This window comes from Panthera onca, chromosome B4, assembly GCF_046562875.1.
Source record: "Panthera onca isolate mPanOnc1 chromosome B4, mPanOnc1 haplotype 2, whole genome shotgun sequence".
Lineage (NCBI taxonomy): Eukaryota > Metazoa > Chordata > Mammalia > Carnivora > Felidae > Panthera > Panthera onca.
Window position 1 is genome coordinate 134,780,364 of NC_138345.1, and position 27,625 is coordinate 134,807,988.

General features: G+C 53.8%; 1 protein-coding gene across 7 annotated transcripts in view; it reads right to left on the reverse strand.

Annotated features, from left to right (window-relative positions):
* Positions 1-19,464, reverse strand: part of TCF20 (transcription factor 20) — a 110,740-nt gene extending 91,276 nt beyond the window's left edge. For 4 of the 7 annotated variants that reach the window (XR_009616912.3, XM_060656189.3, XM_060656186.3 and 1 more), the window contains exon 1: positions 19,414-19,464. Coding sequence is in view for 3 of the 7 variants with exons in the window: in XM_060656189.3 (XP_060512172.3) it covers positions 19,414-19,419 (6 nt within the window). In the remaining 4 variants the exon portion in view is untranslated. Of the gene's footprint in view, positions 1-11,327; positions 11,391-11,741; positions 11,903-11,973; positions 12,305-19,413 lie in introns of those variants that run through there. The other 3 variants (XM_060656187.3, XM_078449384.2, XM_060656188.3) reach the window with 3 other exon arrangements.
* Positions 19,465-27,625: the final 8,161 nt, after the last annotated feature.

Sequence of the window (27,625 nt, forward strand, 5' to 3'; positions counted from 1 at the left end):
GTCATGATCTCGCTGTTCGTAGGTTCGAGCCCCGCGTCAGGCTCTGTGCTGACAGCTCAGAGCCTGGAGCCTGCTTCCAATTCTGTGTCTCCCCCTCTCTCTCCCCCTCCCTTGCTCATGCTGTCTCTATCTCTCAAGAATAAATAAACTTAAAAAAAAAAGTTAAAAAAAAATACTTGATCAGGCTAAATTAACTCCGTTATTTGGATGATATTTTCTCTGATTTTTTCCCCATTATTTTTTCATTTTTTATTTTTTTAATTGGAGAGAGAGTGTGCGCAAGTGTGCAGGGGGAAGAGAGGCAGATGGAGAGAAAGAATCTTAAGCAGGCTCCTCACTCAGCACAGAGCCTGGTATGGGGCTTGATCCCACAACCCTAGGATCATGACCTGAGACGAAATCAAGAGTTGGTCAGTCAACAAACTGAGCCACCCAGGCCCTCCTTCCCCATTCTTAAACCATTTGAGTTACTCTTAGGAATACTTTTCAAGTTTTCTACAAGGAATCCAAATTTAACATTACTTTAATACCTACTCTGCAAAAGAGATATGAAGAAATTAAGATTATCAAGGCATGGTGGCCACCTAAGAATACACGATTTTGTGGTGAAATAGACACGTTCTGCATCAACTGTAAGTAGACATACATTAACTGTAACATATGGATAAAGACAGAGGAGGATAAAGACAGGGTGTTCCAGAGCACAGCCTCAAAGGCAAAGCCAGCACATTCACTCTCAATGCACTGACAAGGCAAAATGCCAGATGCTGGGGTTATAAAATAAAACAAAACACAGCCTTGACTGCAAGGATCTTACCACCTGGTACAGTGGTGTTCAAGAACATTTTGCAGTTTTTCCAGCAAAAATCTTGCACCGACACCCCAAAGTTAAGAGAGCATGGACAAGTGTTGCTGAGACTGAAATGGGGAGAGGTGAGTCTCACTCTTCTGCCCCAGCCAGGCCACCTGGGCCCCAGCCACCTCTGCAAACCTGGGGCAGCCCAGCTCCAAGGGATTCTGAGTGCCCCCACCTAACCCTGCTGCTTCAACAGAGCACTTAGAACACTGCCACCTACCTAACCATGAATGCTGCGTGAGTACTGGTTAAATAAAATATGAGAGGTCTGGAATAATTTACAAGTTACTGGTCTAGTGAATGGGAATGGCAGAGGCATAAGGGGAAGGAGTGGGATCACCAGACACAAGGCAGGAAAAGCTGAGTCCGAGTCATTGGAATGTAAAACTAGACAGAGAATTGGAAAGGTCTGATCAGTTTCTCTCAAATCCCAGGAGGTAGAAAGCTCATCTTAACTACTTTCTACTTCCCCCTGTGATTCCCGTTTCCTCTGTTAGCTCTATCTGCCTGCCACAGCAGTTTCCTCAAATCTTTCCTGCGCTCTTTAAGCTTCCGACTCCCCACCTCACTCCTGTCCCTCAGCAGGATCTGCAGAGAACACACAGAAAAGTGCTCCTTACCTTCCAGCCTTCGTGCCCATCAGTTTCCTGCCCACACACCTCTGCTCTCCTCCGGGAGGTACTATTCTTACCATCGAAACAATGCCCCAGGATCACAGTGGGCTCCGAGTTCTCCAGGAAGGTCCCCAGTCCAGCAAGCCCTCCTGCATCTTCAACACTGTCCAGTGATGCTCCTTCCCACCTCCATTTATGCTCGCTCAAGGTTCTCATACATGTTAAAGAATGTCTTCTCTGGACCTCAGATTCCCTCTGCAGCTATTTTTCACTTTCCTGTAATAGCCAAATTTTAGGAAGATTCGACCCCAAACTTACTCTGCCCCTCCACCTCACTTTCTCATGAACACACAACAAGCTGGCTTCACTTATCCTCTCCCCTCCCAACTGACACTTGGTGACCTCGGCTACCACCTCTGATCTGAAACACTTTCTGTTTTCGTGCCATGCTCTTTGGGTTTTCCTCCAAACCAGTCCGGTGGCATCCTCTCTGCTCTTGAAACAGTGCTCTACTCCCTTAAATGTTCACATTCCTCGGAGTTTTGTTCTCTGAGCATTTGTCACTATTAGCAGTGATGAGGGGGTGGGGGTGTGCTCCTAAAACTACAAAACCTCCTACATAAGGGCTGAGCCCTATGAAGTCCTCATTACTGGTGGGAGATGCTTACCACTCAGGCAGGGAAAAAGCAACCGCTTCTCTGCCTCTACATACCCACACCCTTGACCACTTGAGAGCAATCTCATCTATTCCTGGGCTGGACCACAAGTGCTAACTTCTGAGTCTTAGTCTATAGACCAGTTCCTTCTCCTAAATGTCAGATCCATGCCTCAAACACTTGATGCTCTCCTCAAACTTAAGACCAAAACGAAATTCATCACTTTATACCCTGGCCCAATCTTCTTTTCTCCATCACTTTTCATTTCAACGAATGGTGCCACCATCACCTAGTTTCCAAGGCCAAAGTCTTCACTCTCCTTGGCCCCTTTTTCTGCCTCACAGGCCGACCTCCTAAACGATCTTCTCTCATTATCACCACCCTAAAACCTTCTCTTAGTCAATACTTCTGGCCCACGTGGGCCAAATACCACTACAGACACAAAGAATACAGCAGTGAACAAATCAAGCTTAATCCCAGTGGGAGGAGACAGGGAAACAAATAAGTAAAAGGCCAAAATAATTTCAGACTTGATCAAAGCTATGAATAAAATCAAGCTGGGTGATGTGATGGGACACAACTTTAGACAGAGACAGTCAGAGAAAATCTCCCAGAAAAGGAAACCTTTAAACGGAACCTGAAAGACATACAAGTATCACACAGATCTGTGAGGTGGCGAGCTCCCAACAGATGGAGGAGCCAAGTGTAAAGATCCTAAGGCAGAAATGAACTTCAGGTGTTCAGAATGGGGGGGGGGGGGGGGGGTCAACAAGGCTGGAATTTAGAGAGTAAGGAGGTGGCCACAGCAGATGGGCTCACAGGGAGACAGGGGTCAGACAGGCCCTAGCTGGCCACCATGAAAGCAATGGAAAGCTACTGGAGGATTGTAGGAAGACAACTGACATAACCCAATTTGAATTTTTAAAGGTCACTTTAGCTGATAAGTGGAAAAAATGGTTTGGGAGGAGGCCAAAAATAGGGGGTTAGAACAGCAGTCAGGAGGCTAAAATACAGTCCAGACAAGAGGAGATAGTGCTTGAGATAGGAGGAAACAAATTCAGGATATTTTTTGGACATAAGTGAACAGAACTTGCTGGGACATTAAATGTTGAGAGTGGGGGACGGGGGAAGGAATCTAGGACAATTCCTAGGTTGTTTGTAGGTATAATTTACACACAGTAAAATTACATACAGTATATGGATTCAATCAGATTTGATGACTGCCTATCAAGACTCAGAATATTTCCATCACTCTACAAAGTTCTCTCCTGTCCCCTCCCAGTCAATCCCCTTCCACTCAAGAAGCAACCACTGATCTGATTTCTAGTATCACAGACCACTTTTGCCTGTTCGAGAAGGTCTTATAAATGGAATCATCCATTATGTATTTTTTTGTGCCTGGTTTTTCACTCAGCATTAATACCTGTGAGACTCATCCTTACTACATGTCTCGGTGGTTTGTTCCTTTTTACCGCTGAGCGTCCACTGCATGAAAGCAACAGTTTGTTTATCCATTCTCCCACTGATGGACAGCTGGACACTGCAGTTTCTGGCTACCATGAATAAAGCTGCTTCACATTAACATTCTTGTATAAGGCTTATCTGTGAACATGTATTTGCATTTCTCTTGGATAAAGACCTAGAAATGGAACTGCTTGGTCACAGGGTAGACATACATTCAGGTTCTGAAGAAACTTCCAAAGAGTTTTCTAAAGTGGTGGCATCACTTTATATTCTCATCAGCGTTAGATGTGCCTTGTGGCCGCCTGACTCCTAGTGTTCTGCTTGAACAGGTGGAGTTCTGGGCCACAACCAAACTCTCGGTCTGTCAGCTCTTCAAACACATTTCTGTATCTCTTTGCTAGACCTTTACAGATGGACTCTAAGGACACTTTTCCTCCTTATTCCATCATCCCCTTTGCCGCCTGTCTCATGCTATTTATTCATTCAACAAATATCCTGAAGGGTGAGAAAAAGGCTGGCCTGGCCAGAGTGTTCGAGGCAGAGCAAGTGGCATATAAAGAAGTCCCTCAGGTGGTCAAGAGCTGGGTGCCTTCGGGAGACTTGAAAGTGAATGTGGCTGGGGGACAGCAAGGAGGGGAGGTCAGGGAGGCGGGCAGGGCCCAGGGTACCGAGGGCCTTGTGAGAAAGGGGAAGGAGCTGGGACTGTCTTCCGAGCGCTAGGAGAAACCGTGAAGCTTTCAAGTGGAGGAAAGAAGGCAACCCTTGGCCATTCCAGGCAAAGTAGAGGAGACACGAACAGGACCGGAAATGGAGAGGCCACGCTGAGAGGCAATCGGAGTGTGCCAGGTAGGAGATGATGGCGGCTCAGAGGGCAGTGGCAGGAGAGCAGACAGACTCCAGTCACGGTACAGAAACGGCACTGACTTGGCGATGGGGGACACGTAGAGGGTGGTGAGAGAAAGGGAGGTCGCTAACCCGGGAAGATGGGGGGCCGGTAAAGCTACTTACCGAGAAGGGGACAGATGAAGGACAAAGAGCTTTCAAGGAATACGTGTTCAGTTTTGGACTTGGGAAGCTCAAGTTACCGGTAACACAGACAAGCAGTGGTGTCAAGCCGGAGCTGGAGGGTCCAGGAGAGACCTGGCTGAACTTATCAATCGGCTCACGGATAACCATGAGCACCTGGGGATATCCGAGAGCACCCAGGGAGAAGGCACACCAAAATACGAGGCTCCAGAGAACACCGACGGTCAAGCAGAAGGAGGGAGCCGCAGAGTGGGAAGGAACAGATGAGAGAAAAGCGGGTGGATGAGGAAGTAAGTGGTCCTCTTCTGAGAAGCTGCTTCTGACCTTTCAAGTTAGGGTTACACATCTTGGTAGAGCCCCTTGTACTCCCTTCATCAGGGCACGTCTGACGCCCCTGCTTCCGTGCCTTCTCTGCCAGGCGGGTGTGAGACAGGGGAGTGTACTCTAAACCGGACACACTCAGTAGGAACCAGCCCTGCTCTAGTCCAGCGTCTTGACACAGCACGACGTTGGTGTCATGGACCGCTACCATTCACTGAGTAGCATCTATAGATAGTACGCCCCACCGTACACTTTGTCTATTTTCATTCCTTTTCCCAATAGCTCCGAGAAAGTATATTTCCATTTTACAGATGAAGAAACTGTGGCTAGGGCAAAATGCCCAAAGTCACTGCTAGTAAGTGACGGAGCCAGAGAGAAGACACACATCCTCTGTCACGTGCTCTGCTGCCTCCATAAAGTGCCCATCGTGTGGACTCTTTACAGCAGGAGTGCCCTCTCACATTCCTGCCAAAGGTATACAAAAGCTGCCCCCAGGTCACTGGCCCACCAGAGCGCTAAGTCAGGGAGATGCCAGGGAAGAATCCCTGCTCGTCAGGCACACAGAATAATCTCCAGGCTCCCAGAGGGTGCTTCTGAATGTAGAAGCAAAATCTCCCATGACACCAGGGTCTCAAGGTGGAAAAAAAAACAACAAAAAACAGGACTCCTAGGGCTTTTTAACTCTTTAATTTTAGAACTTAATTTAGCCACATTTCAGAAATTTCCCACTACTTCTATTTTTTTTTAATTTTTTTAATGTTTTTTTTTTTTTAATTTATTTTTGAAGGAGAGAGACAGAGCATGAGCAGGGGAGGGGCAGAGAGAGAGGGAGACGCAGAATCCGAAGCAGGCTCCAGGCTGTCAGCACAGAGCCCGACGCAGGGCTCGAACCCACCAACCACGAGATCATGACCTGAGCCGAAGTCGGACGCTCAACCTACTGAGCCACCCAGGCGCCCCTCACTACTTCTAAAGGGCCTTACTCTAACTTCACAACTAATGCAGAACGTGGTGGCATCCTTTCCAGACCAAGACATGATCGGGATGAGATTATGTCTCGGTGGAGCCTGAGAAACCAATACTATGTATTTGTGTGAAAACTAACGATGGTACGATATTCTTTATTTTCCATACTCTGCTTTTGAGATAAATGTACTGTCTTTGCCCTGACTTAAATTCGGAACTACACAGGTTTTTTCCTAAGTGGGTACAATAATACCCAGAGGCTTCCTTTCTTTATCCACTCAGGAGCAACTGTTAACTATCAATCCTCTGGTGAGGGCATGGGCTACGGGGGAAAAGAACACTAGCTTAGCTGGCAAAGAACAGGGTCGCAGCCTTGACTCTGTCCGTGTAAAGCATCAGCATCTCTCCAGAGCTATAAAGCCAAAGAGCTAGACTAGCTAATGTCTTAGGATTCTTTCAGGTCTCTGTAGAATTCTACAATTAGAGAGCGTAGAAAGGGTGAGTGAAGGTACTAGGATGCGGCAGGCTAGCTGGGAAAGGCTGGCAGGACGAACCCTTCAGGCTATGATTAAGTTAACAGCCAGTCTGAACTGCACTCTTTCCTTCCCTGCCAGCGCTCCACCCCCCCCCCCCAACTGTGAGCTATCCTTGTCGCCCTCAACAGCCCCCCAACCCAAGTTCCATTCAGTCACTTGGGATCTGATGCAATACCTAGCAAAGTACCCTGTATACAGATGTCACTGATATCTGCTGGCTTCGTTGGAAGCTTTAACAAAATATGATGATTACAACACCCCCGATCCAATTTCCCAACAAAGAAACATAAACACAACTAAAGGATGTTTCTAATAATGCCTAGCACTCATCAATATAACACATCTCTACTTTTTTTTTTTTTTAATCAGAACAACTACCCTTTACAAAGGGTGATCATTTCTTTCTTTCCTACCCCTTACAGGATACCACTAATGATCCATCCTAAGTTCTTTTGAGCCAAGTCCCCATTCACAAAGCATGAAGATATAAACAGAGGAAAGATTTCCACCAACCCACTTCTATTCTTTGGATTAACGTCTCAAGATGCTCAGGGCTAAAGCAAATTATTTACTTTGTTTAATGCCATTTTCATCCATCCCACAGATCAAGTCTGACTGCCCTGCTGGCAAAAAAGGCTTCAGAAGAGGGGACATCTTCTACTCTCACTAGCACACCCTGAGTCACTATCATGTCTTTTTGTTCTCTTCGTAGCTATCACCTCCAGACATTCTTATTTAGTCAATGTTTACAGCCCAACTTCAGAGCAGTTTCCTTTTCTATTTTGCCCGCCACGGCATCTCCCATGCTTAGAAAAGTGTCTATAAATACCTGTTAATGAAAACTGGAACATACACAGAGGGCTTCAGTCCTCATTCAGGAATGTGATGTTCAAACATGGAAACCACCTTCCCATCAGGCTGGCATTCAAGTGTTCCAATGAACTTTCACTCTTTCCTACAGGACAGCTCTCATGTGCACATGACAATAAGGATATTTTCCCCTATAGCTAATGTTTTCTCTTTCTTAACTTCCCCACAATGAAGCATCAGATAACAAGCCACAGATAAACCAATAAGTCACTTTTTAGTTGATCTTCCTGCTGGGTTTCACACGTTACCTACAAAGCAAACACAGCTCTAACGCAGAAAGTACTGATTGTGTTTGTCACCATGAGAACCTTTTCACCCATACTGCAGGCATCACAGGTATTAAGAGGACTTTAAGCAGCCTAACTAATAATAAAAAAGCCATCCAGTCTAAGTACAATGTAACCAAATTATGCTCTATGAAAGCCTTGACTTCCTTATATTTCAAATGTGTAACTTTGGTGTACGGTTATACTCCAACATAAATAGGGTTTTTACTGTTTTTGCTTTATTTTGTTACTTTTACCTCCACAAAAAGAAAATGAACACACCAGAGTGAGAAACCCCAGACAGATCTAATGAGCACTAAGGTGCCTTGAATACAAGCACCCATGAGGAAGAGTGCTTAAGGCATATGGGGGACTGTCTTTTGTAACCGTATCTTTTGAGTCCCATCTGGTCAAACAGAGCGGTCACCACATAGTATGATTCCTGTGCGGTAGCACAGACCGGAAAAGAGACAGCCCCTTACCTGTGGTATCATTCTTTGAGCTGATACAAGAAGTTTCCAGCTCAAGATAGAATGGCAGAATTGGGAATGAAAGAGAGACTTTTTTTTTTTTTAATGTTTGAGAAAGAGAGTGCGAGAGGGGGAGGTACAGAAAAAGAGGGGGACAGAGGATCTGAAGCGGGCTCTGAGCTGACAGCAGCCAACCAGACACAGGGCTAGAACTCACGAACCATGAGATCATGACCTGAGCCGAAGTCAGACGCTCAACCGAGTCACCCAGGTGCCCAGAAAAAGAAATTTTTTACATTATATCTCAGGTACACTAATAAAATTGACTAGGTACAGGGAAAGTGAAAGTTTAGAAAACTCCCAGGGGGTCACTAAACCAGAGTCTGGTTTAGTGGCATGGTTGCAAAAATCATGCTTTCCACTACTCTGCCCAAGCCCAGATTTCCATTTTGTTATAACTTAAAAAAATAAATAATAAACAGGGGTACCTGGGTGTCTCAGTCAACTGAGCATCTGACTTCAGCTCAGGTCGTGATCTTGTGGTTCGTGGGTTTGAGCCCCACGTTGGGCTCGCTGCTGTCCGCCTGTCAGCACTTGAGCCTGCTCTGGATCCTCTGTCCCCCTCTCTCTCTGCCCCTCCCCTGCTTGTGCTCTCTGGTGCTCTCTCTCAAAAAATAAATAAGACGTTAAACAAACAAACAAACAAACAAAAGAATGGGCAAAGCATGAAGTATGGATTCCAAGGCCAATCCACCACCAGCTGATATGTGCCTTGAGCAGGCAAGGAGCTGTAACAGATCTAGTAAAGGCTTTGGAGCCAAGGGGAGGACAGTCACATCCGCTCTCTGACCCTCACTAGCCGTGACCTCTCAGGAAAAAAGAGAGCTCATTTACTTCTCAGGTCTGCTGGGTAGATTTTTACAAGACAAGTTGAAATACCTTGGACAGAACCTAGCACACTGGATTTAAAAAAACAACCAAAAAGCCCACTCAAATGTTAGCGTCCTTTCCTATCCATATGAAGAGCAAGCTACACTCACCAGAAGTCCAAGTTTAATTTCTTGGTCTAGACAGACATGATTTCAATTCCATTCCATTCCATTCCATTTCATGAAATTAAAAAAAAAAAGTATACCATGAAAAGGTTATGGAACCTAAAACCCATGTCTCCTAACATCCTGCTCCCTTGGCAACCTTCTCTCTCTCTCTCTCTCACACACACACACAAATTAACTCTACAGAGTAAGAATTTTATAATAATCTTTTCCTTGTTAAGTGTAAGTTATAATGCAGAAGTAAACACATGTGAGTACGAAAACTACTTATAACTTAAGTAGCCAGGATTTGTAAAATCCCACACCAAACACAAGGTCATATTTCAAATACCAACACAAAATAAATTATTTATTTTCAGAAACTCCAAATAATCTGTGTAGCCATGTAAAAGTGTCTGCCTATTGTGTGACAGGTGTGGTGTTAACACACGAGAAAAATTCTACCAGTCCATCTCCAGAGTCAACATTAGGAGCACACCTCCCAGTGCTGAGAAGACCCTTCGTGAATCTGTACAGACTGAATAAAAAAGTGACAGGGGACATATTACACCACTTCAGGCACATGTCCTTCCAGCATCACAGTACCAGAAATGTAAGACCAACAAGGCCAAGGCTGAGGATGGTCTAGAAGGGCTAAGTAGTCAAAAGCATGGCCTAAGGCTCTCACACACCATAAAATCAGTGAAACTAATTGGGGTTCTGCAGCATCTGAGAGGAAGCATCCGGCTACCATTAAGGAATAAATTGGGGATGCAAATAATTAGTGCACCCCCAGGTGACAGTTAATCCCACGAGCACGCCATCTCACAGGAGGTATTAGGGAATTCCTCTTTATCCCTACTCGGAGGGTACTGAGGTTGGAAATTTCAAAAATTAGCCAAATGCCAAACATCCCATCAAAGAATTTCAAGTAAGGTCCCTCCACAATCCCCTGCAGACACAGATCCTGGAATTCCTTCGAGCCAACCAACTTACACAGCCCCAAACACACCTGCATTCTCTACACCTCCAAGTAGTCAAACTTTCTCTGAAATCTTTCTCCTGATAACTTCTCTTTGCACAAAGACAAAAAAACATAAGGCATCTTCAGCACAGACTATAATACGACACACTTTGAGAAGCACAGAACAGAATCTGAGATTTGAAGAAAAATTATCATTGTAACCAAGTTTTATGCTCTGTTGCAGAAGGAAGAGGCTGGAAACTAAAAAGTGGGACAGGATCTTAAAGGCCAGGTAAGAAACATCCTGCATTTCTCAAGAAGGCTGCCTGTGACTTAAACAAAAGCACAAGATAGGAAACCAAAAACAAACCAAGAGGAAAAAAAAAAAACAAAACAACCCAACAACAACCCAAAAACAACAACAGTAAATAAAACCCTACCCAAAACCACTGTAGTGTTTGACCTGGAAGGGAGTCCTCATTTAACAGATAAGGAAATTGAAGGCTTGAGACGATAGGTAACTCGGCCAGGGTTACAGTTTATTTGGGAGCAAAGCTGGAAGGAGATTCCTGGTCTCCCAGGTCGGACTTCTGAGCAGCTTCTTATTCCACCATGTAAGACGTTCCGCTGCCACCCTAAGTAAGATGTTTTATGAAAGTCTTCACTGAGGCTGTTAACATAAGGGTCCAATTATCATTCAAAGATCTGCCTGTTAGATAATAGCTCGAAAATTCCATCCATTTTACAGCAGTTACCAGAGTCATCTAATCTTGGAGGGGGAGAAAAAGCAAAGAGGAAAAGGGGGGCGGGGGGGGGGGAAGTCCTAACGCTGATCTGTCCCCTAAGGGCAAACTCAAGGGACGCTTACAGACAGGCAGACAGCGCTAGCATCCACAACCACAAAAACAGACAATAATCCCCACCCACAGGCCCAGGAAAACGACCGCTCCTCGGCACCCCTCCCCACCCCGAACACACTAAATTCCACTCCCATCCCGGCGCAGGGGGGACATTCCACCTCCTGCCGCTGCCAGAGCGAGCTGGGCCGGATGGACCACTCTCCTGCCACCACCACTCCCCCGCCCCAAAAGAGACGAGGAGCTGCAGCCTCAGGCCCCCAAACGGGCGCTCGCTCGCACCCGGGACTACCGGATCAAACACCGGCCCCGCTCACCGCGGCGGGGGAGGCGTACAAAACCCCACGCAGGAAGCGTGTCCCGCGCTCCGCTCCCCGCCAACCCCCCCCCCCCCCGCGCCGGGACCTTGCGCCCCGCCAGCCGGTACCTGTCCTCCGCCCCCAACAGGCGAGAAGCTGCTGCGTCCACATGGCTTCAGGTGTTCACATGGCAATAAACGGGCCCCCGTCCCTCCCGCGGCAGGGCGCGCTCCGACTCCCGGTGCCGCTCCCGTCCCAAGCCCAGCCCTCGCCCGCCGGCCTCGCCCCCAGCCGCCACCGAGAGGCGAGCGCCGCGGGACGCCGGGGGCTGCCAGGGGTCTCGGGGTGGGCGGCGCTGACCCCGCGAACCCCTGGGCGCCGCCCGCTCACACCCGCCGCCTTTGCACCCGAGGCCGCGACGAGCAGGTACCTTCCCGCGACACCCTCAGGCTAGGACTGGTGCCCAAGCCCTGCCGGACTCTCAGGCCAGACCGAGACCCCTCAGCGCCCAGATGCCAGGCCGGGCCCCTGCCCCTCCGCACCCGAAGGCCAGGCCAGGCCAGGCCGCTCCTCTCTGCGCTCCTCGGTCGGGCCAGGCAGGGACATTCCCCTCAGCACCCGGTGCCCTGGCCTCGGAGTCGAGGGGGCTCAGCACTCCCAGGTCGGCCGGGCCAGGACCTCTGCCCCCAGCCCCCGGGGCCGGACGCCCCGGCCTGGCCCCAGCCCCTCAGCCCTGCCCCCTGCCCCTCCCCCTCAGGCCCGGGCGGCGGTTACCTGCGGGAGCCCCCCGCCCGGTCCCTCGGCCTCGGCCGGGGGCGGGAGGGGAGGGAGCGGCGGCGGCGGCGGCGGCGGCGGCGGGCGGCGCTGCGCGAGGTGGGGGTGGGGGCGCCTCCGCCGCCTCCAGCTCGGGCGCCCGGGCCGGCGGCGGGGCGGGCCGGGGCCGTGGCCCCTCGAGCCTCGCTCCGGCCCGCGCGCTCGCTCCCCGGTCAGGCACGCCTCAGGGCGGGCTCCCCCGGCGGAGGCCGCGGCCGCCTCGCAGGGGCCGAAAGCGGCTCGGCTCCGGGTTTTTTCTCTCCATTCTCCCAACACACAGGAAATAACAGAGCGTCAGGTGACGGCGCGCGGCCAATGGGGAGGCTCCGGGCCGCGGCGCGCGGGCGGGCGGGAGGGCGCGCGGCGGGGCGGTGCGCGCGGCGGGGGCGGGGCGGCAGGGGGCGGGGCCGGCGGGTGCGCGCGTGCCCACCCGCGTGCGGCGGCGCCGAGGCCTGCGCGCGTGGGGCCGGGGCCACGGAGACCCCAGCCTGGCGGCTGGGGTCACGCGGGGTTCCCCCGAGGCAGCAGCCCGGCGCCGCGCGTGTAGCTCGCCGCTCGCACAGTGCCATCTTGGCCGGCGGCTCCGGGCCGTCCGGGGAGTGGCCGCGAGCCAACTTTCTGGGGAGTTGGTGGCCCGGAATCTCTCCCTGGGATTTCTGGAGTTCCCTAGAGCCTCCAACGCCTGAATCGCGCCTTTGGCATCCGAGGGAGCCCGCGGGCAAGGGCCTGGTCTCCTCCGGGCAACCTGCTTAGTGGGGCCGGGCACGGGGGCAGCTCCTGACCGCCAAGCGCCCTCGGCCCGGCAGGCCTGGTTCACTTGCCTCCTCCGCCCCTTAGCGCCGCGTGCCCTTGGATGAATGACTTAGGCTCTCTAGATAACAGATAACTTCCTCAGTTTCCTCCGCAAAAAAAGCGAGGCGCTGGGAGGCCCACCAACCTCGCATGTAAAATACATACTCACCGAGTGCCAGTTCCCCTTCGCCTGTGGTGGCATTAAAACGCTGCAACGCCTGGCTGGCTGGACCCAGGGTCCAGAATTAATTTGGAGATAAGGTGGACGATTTGCGGTGCCAAGGCCTCAGGCCGTTCCCAGTCTTCCTTTACAAACCTCATGTATGTTTTATGGAGCAAAGCAACGGCTTGGCTTTTTTTTTTTTTTTTTTTTTTTAAAGAAAATCTCAGTTGTAGAACCACCACTGAGATGTTTGTTTGTTCCCTGTGACCCACCGCTATCAAAAGAGAGGCGGCCAGTGGGGGTGAGATGTGTTTACAGTGTTTGTGATCTTACTTCTGACTCACCCAGAGACCTGGCCAAATTCTCTTCTCACTCTGGGCCTCAGTTTCCCATTGGTATAATCAGAAGGAGGAGAGTTTGAACTAGATGTCCCTAATGTTGGCTGAAATTGCTGATTCTAAATTAAGCCCCCATCTGCCCTAGATGTTAGGGGAGTTATGTGGCTTCCTTTCCTGAAGCAACCCAACTTGAAAGTAAATTGGAATTGGAAGAGCGCTTTGGGCAGCAGGTGGAGGCTGATAGGAACCAGGTGTGGCCTGGAACCCAGATTTCAGTATATCTGAGGTGCAAAGCTCCCCTGGGCCTGGACCTACCCTTTCACCTCTAGCCTCACCTAGCCAGAAATGTAAAACGTTTTGCCTTGCCTTGGGCCACCCAAGGAGGGTCCCCGGCTGCAGCAACACCTGCCCCCCAGTGAAGGGATCAGAGGCAGGGCCTCAGTTGGTTCTGGCACCCCTAGGAGGATGTGGTCGGGGAAGGCAGTGATTTCTCCTGGCTTCTGTCCAGTTTCACAAAGTGGGGGCTGGCTCCGATGTGGGTCAGGGCTATTCTTGGAGACTTGATTCCCCAACACCTCCTGCATGCCAAGAGGGGTGTCCGGCTCTTCTGGGACAGAGCTGAAGAGGCTGCTAGGCCCTGCCCTCTGGCTGTTCCATTGTTCTGCGAGTTTCATTTTCAAATTCTTTGGCACTAAGACTTACTTAGAAGACGAGTGCTGGCTTCTGCTTGGGTCAGGGCTGCAGAGGGAAAGGATGGGGGGGGACTCCCAGCACAGACCCATGTTTTCTGGACAACGTGGAAGGACGCAGGGGAGCTTTCTAAACACTGGGTGTTGGGGCACCCTCAGTTTCTTGAGAGAACTCATGAAGGGAAGCCCTTTTCCTTAGTCTCCTGCCCCATCACTGCTTCCTTCCCTTCCCCTCTTCCTCAGCTCACTCAGGTGCCAGACCAGGGGACTAAAACATGAATGTATGGTGATGAACTGTGCAGAGAGCCTCATTCAGAAGGGAGGGAATGCAGACAGAGGACCTGAGTCCAGGATCTTGTTTGCTCCTGCCTCGAGTCCCATCCTGGGACGGACTCTCTAGCCCCCTCCCCACCCCCTTGGACCCTGCCAGAACACTGCCCAGCCAACCTCCACCTGGAAACTTCCCCAGTCCTAGGGCCAGGCCAGCCAGGACCTCTTCACCCCTGGTGGCCTGTCACTTTTCCTTTTAGAACCATTTGGAAAAAGAACGTGTGGGCATTATGGCCCACAGACACATAAGGGTTATTGCTCTCCGGCTGCGTGGCCTTAGACAAGCCACTTCACCTCTCTGAGCTCTGGTTTCCTCAGCTGTAAAATGGGGATAGTATGACCTCACTTATAAGGTATCATGGGAACCTAAAGAGATCTGCGTAAAGAAGTCAGTACAGGGCACCTGGGTGGCTCAGTCGGTTAAGCATCCGACTCTTGGTTTTGGCTCAGGTCATGATCTCACGGTTTCTTGGGTTTGAGGCCCGCACCGGGCTCTGTGCTGACAGCATGGAGCCTGCTTGGGATTCTGCCTCCCATTCTCTCTGCCCTTCCCCCACTCGCCCTGTCTGTCTGTCTCAAAATAAATAAACTTAAAAAGAGAGAGAGAGAGAGACAATTCAGTACAATACCAGGCACATATTAACTACAGTTCTATGATATGGCCACAATAGGACACAGGAGCAGACTGAGGCTCAGGAAGGGCAAGTGACTGCCCAAGACCCCACAGTGGCCGGAGCCCAATAACTGGGGATCCCCTCTTTGACCACGTTAGGGTACGTCTATTGTTCTCTCCTGTCTCATCTAGAGAATCATGTTTTTCCTACCACTTTAAGGAAAGGACAGTAGATCGGTTTTTTTTTTTCTCTTCTCTCCTAATCTACTCAAAAAATACTTATTGAACTGAATCAGTGGTTTCAATTCCAGAAGCAAAATTAATCCTTTCCCTCCTCCTCCAGCGCGGAGATGGCTTTTGGAAACCCTGTGTCACTCCCTTTATTACAAACTCTTCTGCCCTCCTCCAGGCGCCTGGGCCACTCCGGGATTACAAATGGAGCCTTCTGCCTCTAGGTCACTGATTCCGCTACCGTCTGTCAGCACGGATTGATTGAGGAGACTGGCCTGCTCGGCAGATCAGTGACTTGTGCGAAGTGAGCCGGGTGTCAGTGCCTTCAGCAGCAGGCGGATGGCCTTCCCCTCCCTCTCTGGCTCTGAGGCACCCTCACCTTTATCCTTCACCGGTCCCCAGCTCTCCTTCCTCTCTGGAGGTCCCTCCTGCTAACTCTAGCACACCAAGTGGGAAGCCTGGAATGCCGGCTCACGGACCTCCAGGAGACAGCAGTTTGCAAAAGCCTCGGGTTAACAGAGTGAGAAACCCCCCACAGCGTCCTGGGGGGGGGGGGCGGTCCCAAGCCAGGCACAAAACAGCAGGAGTGGACAGATCCTTTGTGGACATGCCTTCATTGCACACAGAGCAGTTGGCTGTGTGCTAGGCTGTTAAGTCCTGATGGAGGGAGGGAGGGGCTCAGAGCAAGTCGTTCTGGGACAAGGGCAGGGCAGGCTCTAAGGCTAAGGGGATAGGAAAAGCTCCAAACGGGGCCAGGGCATGCGAACACACATCAGTGTGTGCGCGGCCACCTGCTGTTCCCGGGAGGGCCTTGCCCAGCGCAGGCACAAGGGAAGGAGCTAGGAGGATGCAGAGGTAGGCGAGGGTGGATTCCTACAGGGCCTTGGCGTGAATTTGTTTCACAGGGTCTCACGGTGACCTCTGCTTAGGAGGTGCACCCCTCAATCCTCCCCTCCACCCCAGCCCTCCAGGATCAAAGCTGTGGCCCCCTCCTCAGCTCCCACTGCTCGCGTGGCACCGTTTGTGACTGTACCCATCTCTCCCACAGGGCTGTGCGTATCTGCAGGGCAGGGACAGCCTATGCAGGGCAGGGCACCATATCCATAAAAATGGTAACGATAATAACAGCCCAGAGGGACCCAAGCTTACTGGGAACAGGCACTGTGAGTTCAGGTTGGTATTGTTATCACCACCGTTACAGAGAGGGCCAGAGAGATTCGCTGGTCCCAAGTCACGTAGCTTGGAAGAGGCCGAGCTGGGATAGGAGCCCAGGTCTTTAGAGGCTGCACTCTTAACCACCAAGCTTCCCAGCATTTGAAAAACACCGGACGGGTGCAGACTCAGGTGTAGAGTCCCAAAGTCTACAGGCGGATAGGGAAAGAGATGTGAGAGGGTCTACCGGCTCGGCACCAGTCTTTCCCCATAGTGACACGCCAAAGCCCCGGAGCCGGGACAGTCTGCAGGCGATGGGCTCTCAGACCCCACACCCAGAAGATCGCGGCCCGCCCAAGGAGCAGCTGCTGTGCAGCAACTCCCTCCTCCCACAGGTGAGCAGAGAGAAAACACCGGAGGAGACACAGCTGTGCCACTGGAGGCCCCCTGCAGCCTGGCCACAGGGGAGATCACCCCTCCCACTTGGCACTTCTTTCCCTAGTGGCTCTGCTCTCCCTGGGCAGCCCCTGGCATGACGGCCTAGCACAGGTCACTGAACTAGGGGCCCAGCCTGGTCTCAACAACGTACGTCCTTCAGTAAATCATCCAATGGCTCAGCATCTCCATCTCCCCCTCTGGAAATCGGAATGGGTGGGAGGAGGCGCTGAGTGGTCTGCCTGCCTCCGGGGAGTCGGGTCCCTTCACCTGGGCAACCCCATTCACTCCTCCAAACAGCCTTATGAGGCAGGGACTGTTATCTTCATTGTACAGAGCAGGAAATGGACACGCAGAGATGTTAAGAGATTTGCCTGCGGTCACACAGCTAGCAAGCAACAGAGCTGGAATCTGAACTCAGCCTTCTGGCTCCCCTGAGTCACTTCCAGCACCACAAAGAGTTAAAGCAAGATGAAATGATCTGGCAACGGTAGTGACACAAGTGTTCTAAGCACTGCACCTGCATTAACTTGCTTAACCCTTACAACAGCCCTACGGTGTGGATACTGTCACCTTGTTTGGCAGATGAGGAAACTGAGGCACACAGCAGCTAGGAAGGGGCAGGGCTGCAATCAACGCAGGCAGGTTGGGCCGCAGAGCCCCTGCAATCGCTTTATCACATGGTAACAATAGGGAGGTTCCTTTCCATTGGGATTATTTCTGCTTGAAAAGCTCAAGACTTTTAGCCTCATCACTGCTGGGCTCCACAGGAAGGCAGTGCCACATGCTGAGGCATGCTGGGAAAGGACTTTGTTCCATCCTGTTTTGTTGACACGCTCTTCATTTTAAGCCTGAAGCCCAAGCTTGCTGCAAAGAATTCAAACTGCGGAGAAAAACGCAGCCACGGTTCGGCCACGACTTCCTGAGCCCCCAGTGTTCGCTGTGCTTGGGGCTCTATGTGTGTCCTCACGTTTAACCTTCACCATGCCCGAACAGCCCCCACCTCACAGCTGAAGAAACTGAAGCCCAGAGTTGCTAACAAGATGCCCAAAGGCACACAGCCTCCAAGCAGAAGATCTGGGACTTGAGAGTCCTGGCTCTTCTGACCACGTGGGCTGTGCCCCCATGGGAGCAAGGAGGTGCTGTCTTGTTTGCTGGGCTTTGACAGAAATGCTTCTATTCATCTTCTGGCACAGGCTAGTCCCCTCCGTGTCACAATCCCTTGGCCACTGGGAAGGCACCACGACACAGGTGTAGGGAGACATAGCTAGGTGCTGCCTTCTGGGTTGGGGAAGCTGAGAAAATGTGGACATGGATGCACCCCTACCCTGCCCCGTCTCCATCTCTCCCTCCAGTGACTCGGGAATGACTGGCCTGCAACCAGGAGGAGTGTCTTCTGGAAGCAGTGATGTCGTGTGAGGTTCCCTGTCTCTGCCCTGTGCTCCCTGCTGGCTCTGGAGGACGAGGGACAAGGCACGTGTGTGGTTCCGGAGAAACGGAAAACAGCAGTCGATGGTTTCTCCCAACTCCCAACCGGTCCTTTTGACTGTAGCCTCTGTTCCCGGCCCCCCCCTCCCCCCGTCCCCATCCCTGCAGCAGACTCATTACAGTGACCCAAAGCCAGCTTCGACCCTCCTGCCCCTGGCTCAAAAAGTTTTCAAAGGGTCCCAAGTGGCTTCAGAATCCTAGTCGATTCTCATTCACCTCGAACGCAGAGCCCTTGTTTGGCCCCAGCTCCCTTCTCCAACCCTCCCTCTCACATGTCCCGTTCTGCCTCTTTGCTAAACCAAGTGAGTTGTGTTCCTGCCACGTGCCTCTCTGCTCCCCAAAGCAGGAAGCCCTTCCTTCTTGCCTAGAGACCGAAAGTACGACCTCTTTCAAGACTCACTCAAGGGCCACCACCTTCACGAAGCCTTACCTTAATACTCATCAGAAATTCCCCCCAGAAGCATTCACTGAGTCCAAGGGCCCTTGTTGTCATGGGGCTGAGTCCCACCATGGGGCCATTCGAGAGAACGAGTCAACACATAAACAATCCTTTGGTAAAGGTGAGGTGCCCGTTAGTAAGAATGCATGGCAGGTGCACAGGGGGTGTATAATGGGACCCTGGGCACTGGGGATCCAGGCTATTTGAGGTGAGACCCGAAAGATAAGAAGGAGCCATAGGCCGAGGCTAGAAGTGCGGTCCAGGCAGCAGGCACAGCACAGGCAAAGGTCTTGAGGCAGGAGGGAGCAAGTGGATGTTCAGGAAGGGGAAAAAGGCCAATGCAATTTAAGTGAAACGAGAAAGCTAGAGCTGCAGCTGGAAGGAGACTGTGCCAGCCACGAGAGGCACGGGGACTTCATCCCAAGGCAAAAGGGGGAGCCACTGAAGGATTCCGAACAGAGGAAACAGCCAACATCTCATTTATAAATGATCCTGCCAGAGGCCCCGTGGATGTGCATCTTCTGAAAAATGCATACTTCTTCTGCGTCCGGCCACCCCTGAACCTCGGGGCATCCGGTCAGGTGGGTATGGAGCCTTCAAATCCTTCCTCCCGGACTGAGCTCTCGAGGGTAGGGCAGACCTCTGGTTATCCCACACTCATCCCCAGCACATGCAACTGCTCCAAAAACATTTGTGCAACAAACCAACAACAGACAGAACAAAACACTTACCAGCATTTCCCCTGGAAGGGGCCAGGCTGCCTGAGGGGCCTTCCACGTTCTCTGGAAATCACAAAATTCAAGGGGTTTAGTGAGGCCACGACTCATGGAGCCCTTGAGAGCAGGGCCAGCATCCCACTGATGTCGGTCGGCATCCAGCATGCATGACATGGCTCAGGCATCTGCCCGTGACCGTCTCACGAAATGACCAGAAACAGAACCGAAAGATCTCGACGGCTGTAAGGTGCTTTTGAGCTTGCAAACTACATCTCACAGGAGCAGTCTCACAGGGGGTCAACCCTCTCCGGGAGGGTGTATGGTTACTGCCCCCTTTTACAGATGAGGAAACTGAGGCCCAGGAAAGGAAGGGACCCTGGCAAACTGTGCCAAGGCTGAGTCTAGAACCTGACAACAATCAGGCTGCTTATGGCCCCGTGGGGGTAAGAAAGCTCTCCAGAAATTTCTTTTAAACGTGTTTCCAAATGACATATTTCATCAGGATGTCTGTCACGCCAGCAGTGGGAGCCAACACACCAGTTCTCGCAGGCCGCTCCGACTACACGTCAGATACACACACACAGCCCCAGGCCCTGAGGCTGGCAGCTTAGCCCAGAGCACAGGAGGGGCCTGTGTGATGAATCCTTGGCTCCCCGGGCTTGGTGCTGGCACAGAGCAGGTGCTCAGCAAACTGAGCGTCTGAGGGGGCATCTGCACTGGTTTGAGGGGATAACAATAGAGAACATTCCTACAGCTCTCCTGTGGGCACCGAGCTGAGTTACTGCATTAACTCAGGTCACCCTCACGGAGTATGACAATCATCCCCATTTACAGGTAAGGAAACTCGAGGCTCAAAGCAATAAATGATTAGCCTGCGATCACACAGCCAGGGAGCGACAGAGCCAGGATCTGAACCCACGCAGAGCCCTTAACCCCATACCCTGAGTGGAGGTGGGCAGGGCAGGAGGATGGGCATTCCTCAAGGGCTGGGACCATGTGGAGCGCCCCTCCCCCGCACCTGGGATGACCATTAGTCCCATCCCCATAGATCCTGTGTGGGCAAGAAATGACAAGCTGACAGGTAACCGCCTTGTCACCGCCTTGTCTTTGTCTCTCCAATCTCTCTCCCCTAGTGGTCTCTGGGCTCCCTTTACCTGTCCTGCCTCGTCCGGGCTCCCTGCATTATAATCCGCCTCGGTTCCTTTTCGGTAGTAGGCGTGATGTAAAAAGAAAGGGGAAGCGGAAGACAATGCAGCCTTGGGCAAGCTCCCTAAGCTCTCGGAGCCTCAGCTTCTCCACCTGCAGAACGGGGTCATGACATCGCCTGCCACGGAGGGCTGTCCACACGGTGCTCAATCAATGACCTTGCACCTGAGGGCTGTTTCCACCACTGTGGCCTCAGGTGCCCCGTGAGGTGAAACTGCGGGTCCAGGGAGCGAGCAGGCTCGGGTACTAAGGTGCCCTCCAGCACCCAGCACCCAGCAAAGAGCACAGTGGAACAAGGGGTGAGCCGATGGTCCGACTCCAGAGCTCCCACCGAGGAGACAGTGTCAATGAACCCCTTGGGTGTTCCCTGGCAGCTCAGCCGCACACAGCCAGGTGTGGGCCAGATGTGGTTTCCCAGCCCCGTATGTCACACTTCGGGGGCATCCCCCCAACGCAGCACCTGTCGCATGGTGTCGGGGCCTGCCCCGCCGGATGTTCTCAGCCCCCTACCCCAGGCCGGGTGAGCTGTGTGGGTGGGGGCAGGAGGAGCAATGGGAAAGGCTAGGCACCGTGGCTGACTGCAGAATAGAAGGGAAGATGGCGCCCTTTCTGGAAAATTCAATGGGCAGCCGATGCTGCCCAAGTCCCAATCTGCATGGAGGCCATCCAAAAAAAGCCCGAGACAAGAGAATCAAAGCCCCTGATAGCAGGTGGGGACCTGAGAGGTGAGTAAGCCCAAGCCCGCATCATACAGATGGGGAAACTGAGGCCTGAGGTGGGGCCATGGCTTGCTCGAGGCCCCACAGTGTGTTGGAGGCTCTGCCATGAGGGGGCCCAGCCCCGGGTGGCTCATTGGCCGTGGCGAGTGGGCCCTTTGCTGGTCTTCACACCCCAGCCATCCGATCCCCTCTGGTCTTGCCCACACTGCCAAGCATGCCAGTTTAGCCTCACCCAGAAAACACCAACCCTCATGCTCCCCCCCGTAGGCTTTTGGCTTCTTGGGTGCCCCACCCCCCTCCCCACACTCCCCTCGCATGTTGGGCAGAGTTGGGGAGACTTATTCAATAAGCCACCACATAGTTACGCAATTAAAACATCCCACCTAACTCCCAGTAAGTGCACATAAATGTTAACTATTTTTACCAGGCACGATTACCAGCCATTTTACAGCTAGGGAAACTGAGGCTCGGAGGGACTGAGTGGCCCATAGATACGGGGTGCTAGAGCCTTCACTCTCCTGGGTTGACTTTTCTTTTAGCTAATGGTTACTGAGTGCCCCTGGGAGCCAGGCTCTGGGCTGCCTGCTTTGTGAGATTTATCTTACACAATCCTCACCCTAGCCCTGTGATTTAAGAACTGTGATCACCCTGGGGCGCCTGGGTGGCTCGGTCGGTTAAGCGTCCGACTTTGGGTCAGGTCATGATCTCACCGGTTGTGAGTTTGAGCCCCGCATCTGGCTCTGTGATGACAGTTCAGAGCCTGGAGCCTGCTTCGGATTCTGTGTCTCCTTCTCTCTCTGTTCCTCCCCCACTCATGCTCTGTCTCTCTGTCTCTCAAAAACACATAAACGTTAAGAAGAAAAAATTTTTTTTAAAAGAACTGGGATCACTCTAAGAAACTGAGGCTCAGAGAGGGCAGTCGACTTGGCTGAGGCCACACAGCTGGTAAATGGCAGAGCCACAGTGATCTCAGACAGCCTGCCTCTGGTTGTACCGCCATCTCCCTTGGGGCAGATTAAAGGGAGTAGCCACCCTGGCCTCTTGCAGGGGCTTCCAGTCACCTCAGGGTCCCAGGCTGGACAGCCTGCTCCAGGAACTCTCACCCAAGTCAGAGACCAGGCGTCCATTCTACTTCCCCGGCAATGTCGGCCCTAACTCACAGCGGGGCCTGGGCCAGTCCTGGACCCCCGGAGTCCTGAAACTTCAAATTAGGAGAAGACCCAGGCAAGTCCTTAAATTCAAATATGGGACTATCTCCGAATCCCAACACCACAAGACCAGCCTGAGAAGCCTGACTTGAGAGCAGCTAAAACAAGCCTGCTTTCCAGGATCCTAGAGAACTGTCCGACGTCCTAAGTCATGAATGCCTCCAGGAAGTCAAGTTTGCAGTGATCCAGATGTCTGCGTCAAACCTGCCCACTCTGTCATCAACTCCGCTTCCTCCCTTCCTCTAGAACTGGTTCCCACTGCTGAGGGGAATGGGCCTTGTCTCCCCCTAACCTTCCCTGAGCTTCGGCCACACCAGGTGACCCCCCTTTTACCCCTGGAAGCTCTGTGCTTGCTCTTCCTCTGGTGACACCCCCTCCCCTGCCTCAGCTTGGCAAAGTCCTACTCATTCTTCAAGGCCTTCACATACCACCTCCTCCTTGAAGCCCCTTTCAACTGTCCTGTGAGAATTCACCGGGGTACCCCACGGAGAACACTTCTCACTGCGCCTCTGGGTTGCTGGGACAGCCAGCTCCCTCATAACCACAGCTGCCACTAGTTGAACACCTGCTGTGGGCAGGTGCTGCGCCTGCAGTCTCTTAGTCCCCAGACAAGTGTGCAGCTAGAGGTTACGGCCCCCAGGGCACCGCCTTTTAAAACTGCAGCTCTGAGGGACTAAGTGACTTGCCCAAGGTCACACAGACAGGAAGCGGCCAGGGAAGACTGCCACTCAGAACCGTCTGACTCCAGGGACGCCTGGGTGGCTCAGGCACTTAAACACCTAACTCGATCTCAACTCAAGTCTTGATCTCAGAGTCGTGAGTTCAAGCCCCGCGCTGTGCTCCGTGCTGGGCGCGGAACACTCAGAACTGTCTGACTCCAGAGCTCCCGGGATTCCTGAGACTGGGGGCATCCAGAGCACCCCCCACCCCGCCCGCCCCAGAGAGGGCCTGCTATGCTTCTCCCATCTCTACATGCCAGAAGGGTGCCGGCTTCGAGGGCAGTCTCCGTGAACCTGGGATGGGTGAAGGGAGCTGACCGGCCGGGTGGCCCTCGCTCTGGCTCCCCACCTGGTGCTCTCCGCACCCCCTGGCCAGGGGAGGGTCTCAAGCCCAGACCTGGAACGGCCCCAGCATCTTGGCCTTGGGGAGAGCCTATCCACTCTTCCTGCCTTTTCCATCTGGCAAAGGAAGCTCCGTGCGAAGGCCAAGCGGGCAGCTGCTCCACGGTCTCTGCAGCGCTTCCTGGCTCCCCTGTGGAGGTTGGCTTGTGCGCCCAGGACCTGAAGGAAATGCCAGGGTAGATAAACGAGCCCACCACCAGTTTTAGAAGGGACATTATTTAGCCACATGAGACTCTGCAGCTCAGGGCGGACAGAGCTCACCGGCATGGCTGCGATTTGCCCTCACGTGTCAGGCTCCACGGGGAAAAATTCTCTTTGGACGGGTTTGCCCGAAGGAAGTGAGCCCATCACCACTCCCAGGGTGTGAGGCAGGGTGCCTGTTCCTGGTGGCCTACTTTCCTGGGGGATTTGTGGGTCTGGATCTGCTCCCCTGGCCTCCAGGCAAAACTCTGTCTGTGCTCAGCTCTGGGCAGGTGCTAGGACCACTGGGAGCATGCCCTGAAAGTCCCTGTACCCAAGGGCCTCACAGTGACCACGAGCGGGGGCCGGGGGGGGGGGGGTGGGCACGGCACAGGCCCCCAGCCCATCCAAGTGGAGGGCAGGGGGAGGTAAAGGGAGTCCGGAAGGACTTAACTAGGCAGAAGAGGAGGAACCAGCTCCCAGGGAAGGAGGACTAGTACGAGGGGCACAGCCCGAGGCCTAGTGTGTGACAGGCTGCACCCAGCTGGCCACACAGCCTTTCCCTGACCCTCTGTCTGAGAAGGGATCCTGCCTCCACTTCTCAGCTCCGAACCCTCCGTTCCTGCTGGGACCTGAGCGGTGGCCTGACCCTGTAGATCCCACCCCGTGTGCTCTCTGCAGATCTGCTCCAAAGACTGACCACCTGTATGCATGCTACTGTGCCTGCCTGAGCCCTGTTGCAGCCCAGGGCTTTAAAGCTTCCGGGCCAGGTCAAGTTCAAGCTCCCTCCCCTCATGGGCCCGTCAGAAGAGTCACGGTCCTGGGACACTTTGCCAATACCAGCCTGGCCACAGAACCCTTTGCCAGCCCGGCCTTGTATCTCTGAAGCCCCGTCTCAGCCTCGGTGCCAGGCCCCCGGTCTCCAGGCAGCCTCAGGAAGCAGCTGTGGGCAGAATTAGCCTTCTGAGACCTCGGGCTGCCCAGGCGAAGAGAATGATGGGACTGCGACCCTCGCCGGGGACAGAGACCTCGCAGGGAGATGGCCAAGATGGGGCAATGGCTGGGGGTCGGAAGAGCAGCCTGGGCATCCCGCAGAGTGAGGAGGGGGCTGCCATGCCAGGGAGGAGGGAGGACCAGCCCCTCCCTGCCATGCTGGCCTGTCTGTCTCCAGCATTTCACTGTAAAAATAAATGGAAGAAGCACACGCCAGACAGAAAAAAGGGAAGGGAAAAAAAAAAAACAACACCCCCAACCGCCCCACATGGGCTCCCTCGGCGGGTCTGGGCCAAGGCCTTGGCCTGGGTTACTTGCTGCTGCTTTTCCCGGGAAGCTGCTGGTGCCGAATTTGCATTTACCACAAACAGAGACAACACAATGTCATAATCCTTCTCCTGTCATTCTCCCCTCTCTTCCTCCTCCCACCTCAGACACACACACGCTAACACAAAATGACGGCTCCCTCGACAGCCTGAATGAGCAAAGCCCTCGATCTGCCTCTTAATTGTTGGCGTTTCTCTCTGGCCCGCGCGCTGCGCTCGGTGCCCATCGCCCAACTTGCAGCAGACCACCCACTGCCCCCTCCTTTGTCCCGAATCACCGCTGACAAATGGCCTGCTGGAGGTGGAAGAATATGCCTGGAAATAATGGGGGGGGGGGAGAAGCCAGCCCCTGCGCCCCGCCGCCTCTGCACCCTCCCTGCTGGGGTCCTGGCCGCGGAAGCTGGCTGGACTCGAGGGGACAAGGGGCAGTGATGGTGACTCGGCCCCTGGGACTCTGACCCAGGGCCCTGCCCTTCACGCCCCTGCTGCTGCCCGGCCGCCCGCGCTCTCCCAGGGCAGCCCCCTCCCGCCCCTCCTCTCCCGGCCACCCTCCTGGGCACTGCTCCGAACATCCCCCGCGCTCCCCTCCCTCCATCGCTCTTTATGGCAGTTTCAAAGCTGCAGCCGCCACTCGAGCAGCTGCGGCCTTTGATGGGGACAAGGCAGGGAAGGCGGCCCGGGAGGCCCCTGCCCGCCCTGCCCTGGCCCGGCCCGGCCCTGCCCGCCCCCGCCCGCCCCCCGGGAGCCTCGGGCCGGGCCGCGCGGCGCGGCGGAGCGCCCAGCGGGCACGCCTCGCGCACCAGAGCAAACTTTCACGACCGGAGGGAGAGCACCGCGCACGCCCGCTACCTTTGCAGCAGCATCCTTCCTGGCACTTGCCCCAGACCCTCCGACAGACCGGCGGGGAGGAAAGCAACTCCCAAGCCCCAAGCCGAGGCTGGGGAGGAGGGGAGAGGGAAAAAGGAGAAGGAAAAGGAAAAGGGGGGCAGTTTCTCGTCTTTCAGCCTCCTCGCGGCTCCTCCTGCCCGAGCCGGCAAGTGAAGTCACAGGGCTGGGGCGGTGACATCAGCTGAGCCTCTGACATCACGGCCCCTGCCGGATCTCACCTCTGCAGGGTGGAGATGGAAGAGCAGCAGGGAGGAGGGGATGGATGGAGGAGGGAGGGGAGCACCGATCCTTCCTTCACCCTCAACTGCAGAGAGCGTGTGCCAGCGTGGGGGGGGGGGAGGGGAGGGGAGGGGAGGGGGGCGGCTCATCTCTGAAGAATATATTTTATCTCTATAGATAGGGGCGATTATGTGTCTATTTATAATTGGCCCCAGAGTGAATGGCTTAAAAGGGGCGACCACCCACCAAAGGCAAGAATCGCAGCTCTCCGCTCTTCTTGGAGCCACGGGGTAAAGGCCAGCGTGACCGCTCACAGGCCGGGGACTCAACAACCCCTCAGGCAGTGATCACGAAGACCAGGGGAGGCTCAGAGAGGGAAGGGTCTCCCTGAGGCTGCACAGCAGGAAAATGAGCTGGGATTTGAGCGGGCAAAGGCACTAGAAGGTGGGAAAGGGTTGGTCCGGGCCAGTATAAGGGGTCCAGAGCCTGAAGGGCCAGCCAGGCAGCTTCAGGGATTTCTGACGCCTTCACCAGCTGCAGGAATGAGGCTTTGGGTCTGATGATTCAACCCAGGCCACACCCCACAAAGGTGGGCTTCAGAAGGGGGAGGCAGGCAGGCTGGAGCGGTCCCAATCACCCAAGTCCCATTGTGGGGGGGTGGGGGGGGGGCGGCAGCAGCAGGGGGTCTGCCCCAGGCTGAGCAAGCACCGGGCCCTCATACTCCTCTTTTATTCCCTGGCACCGCTTGAGAAGTAGGTACCCAAACCCCACCCACATCAGGATGGAGAAACCGAGGCCCAAGATGTGATACGACAAAACAGGGACCCAGGTGTCCAGTACCTGGACTCCAGACATGGCCAGAGCCCCGGCCCCGCAATGCCCTTGGCCTGAGCCTCCTATGCTACGACTGCTTAGCCTATCCCCAGCCTGGCAGGGTCTCCCTGGTCCTATGCCCACCGCCTTTGAGAAAACCACGGTTGCTCCAGCCTCTGCCCTCAGATGGGAGGGAGCGTAGCCCACTCTGCTGTGCTCCCTTCGGCCTGAGACCCTAGGCCAGCCCAGGGCCCCTCCAGGCCCCAGCGTGGACGGCACCCTCTTCCTGGCACCACAGGGTATGTGGGCTGCTGACCACTGACACACCGTCTGAGCTTCTAGACCTGACAGTTGGTGAGAGCCCACTAAGCACCAGGCTCTGGTTTCTCACTTCGTCTTTTCCACGTGCAGGATGTCAGGGTTACAGGGTTACAGGCCAGGACACAGGGCTCCTCCACTGTCTGCAAAGTACTTCCATTTCTCTCAGGCTTTCACCAAAGCCCAGAGCTGATGCTCCCATCTCAGGCCTCCTGCCACGCTTCTGCACCAAGCCC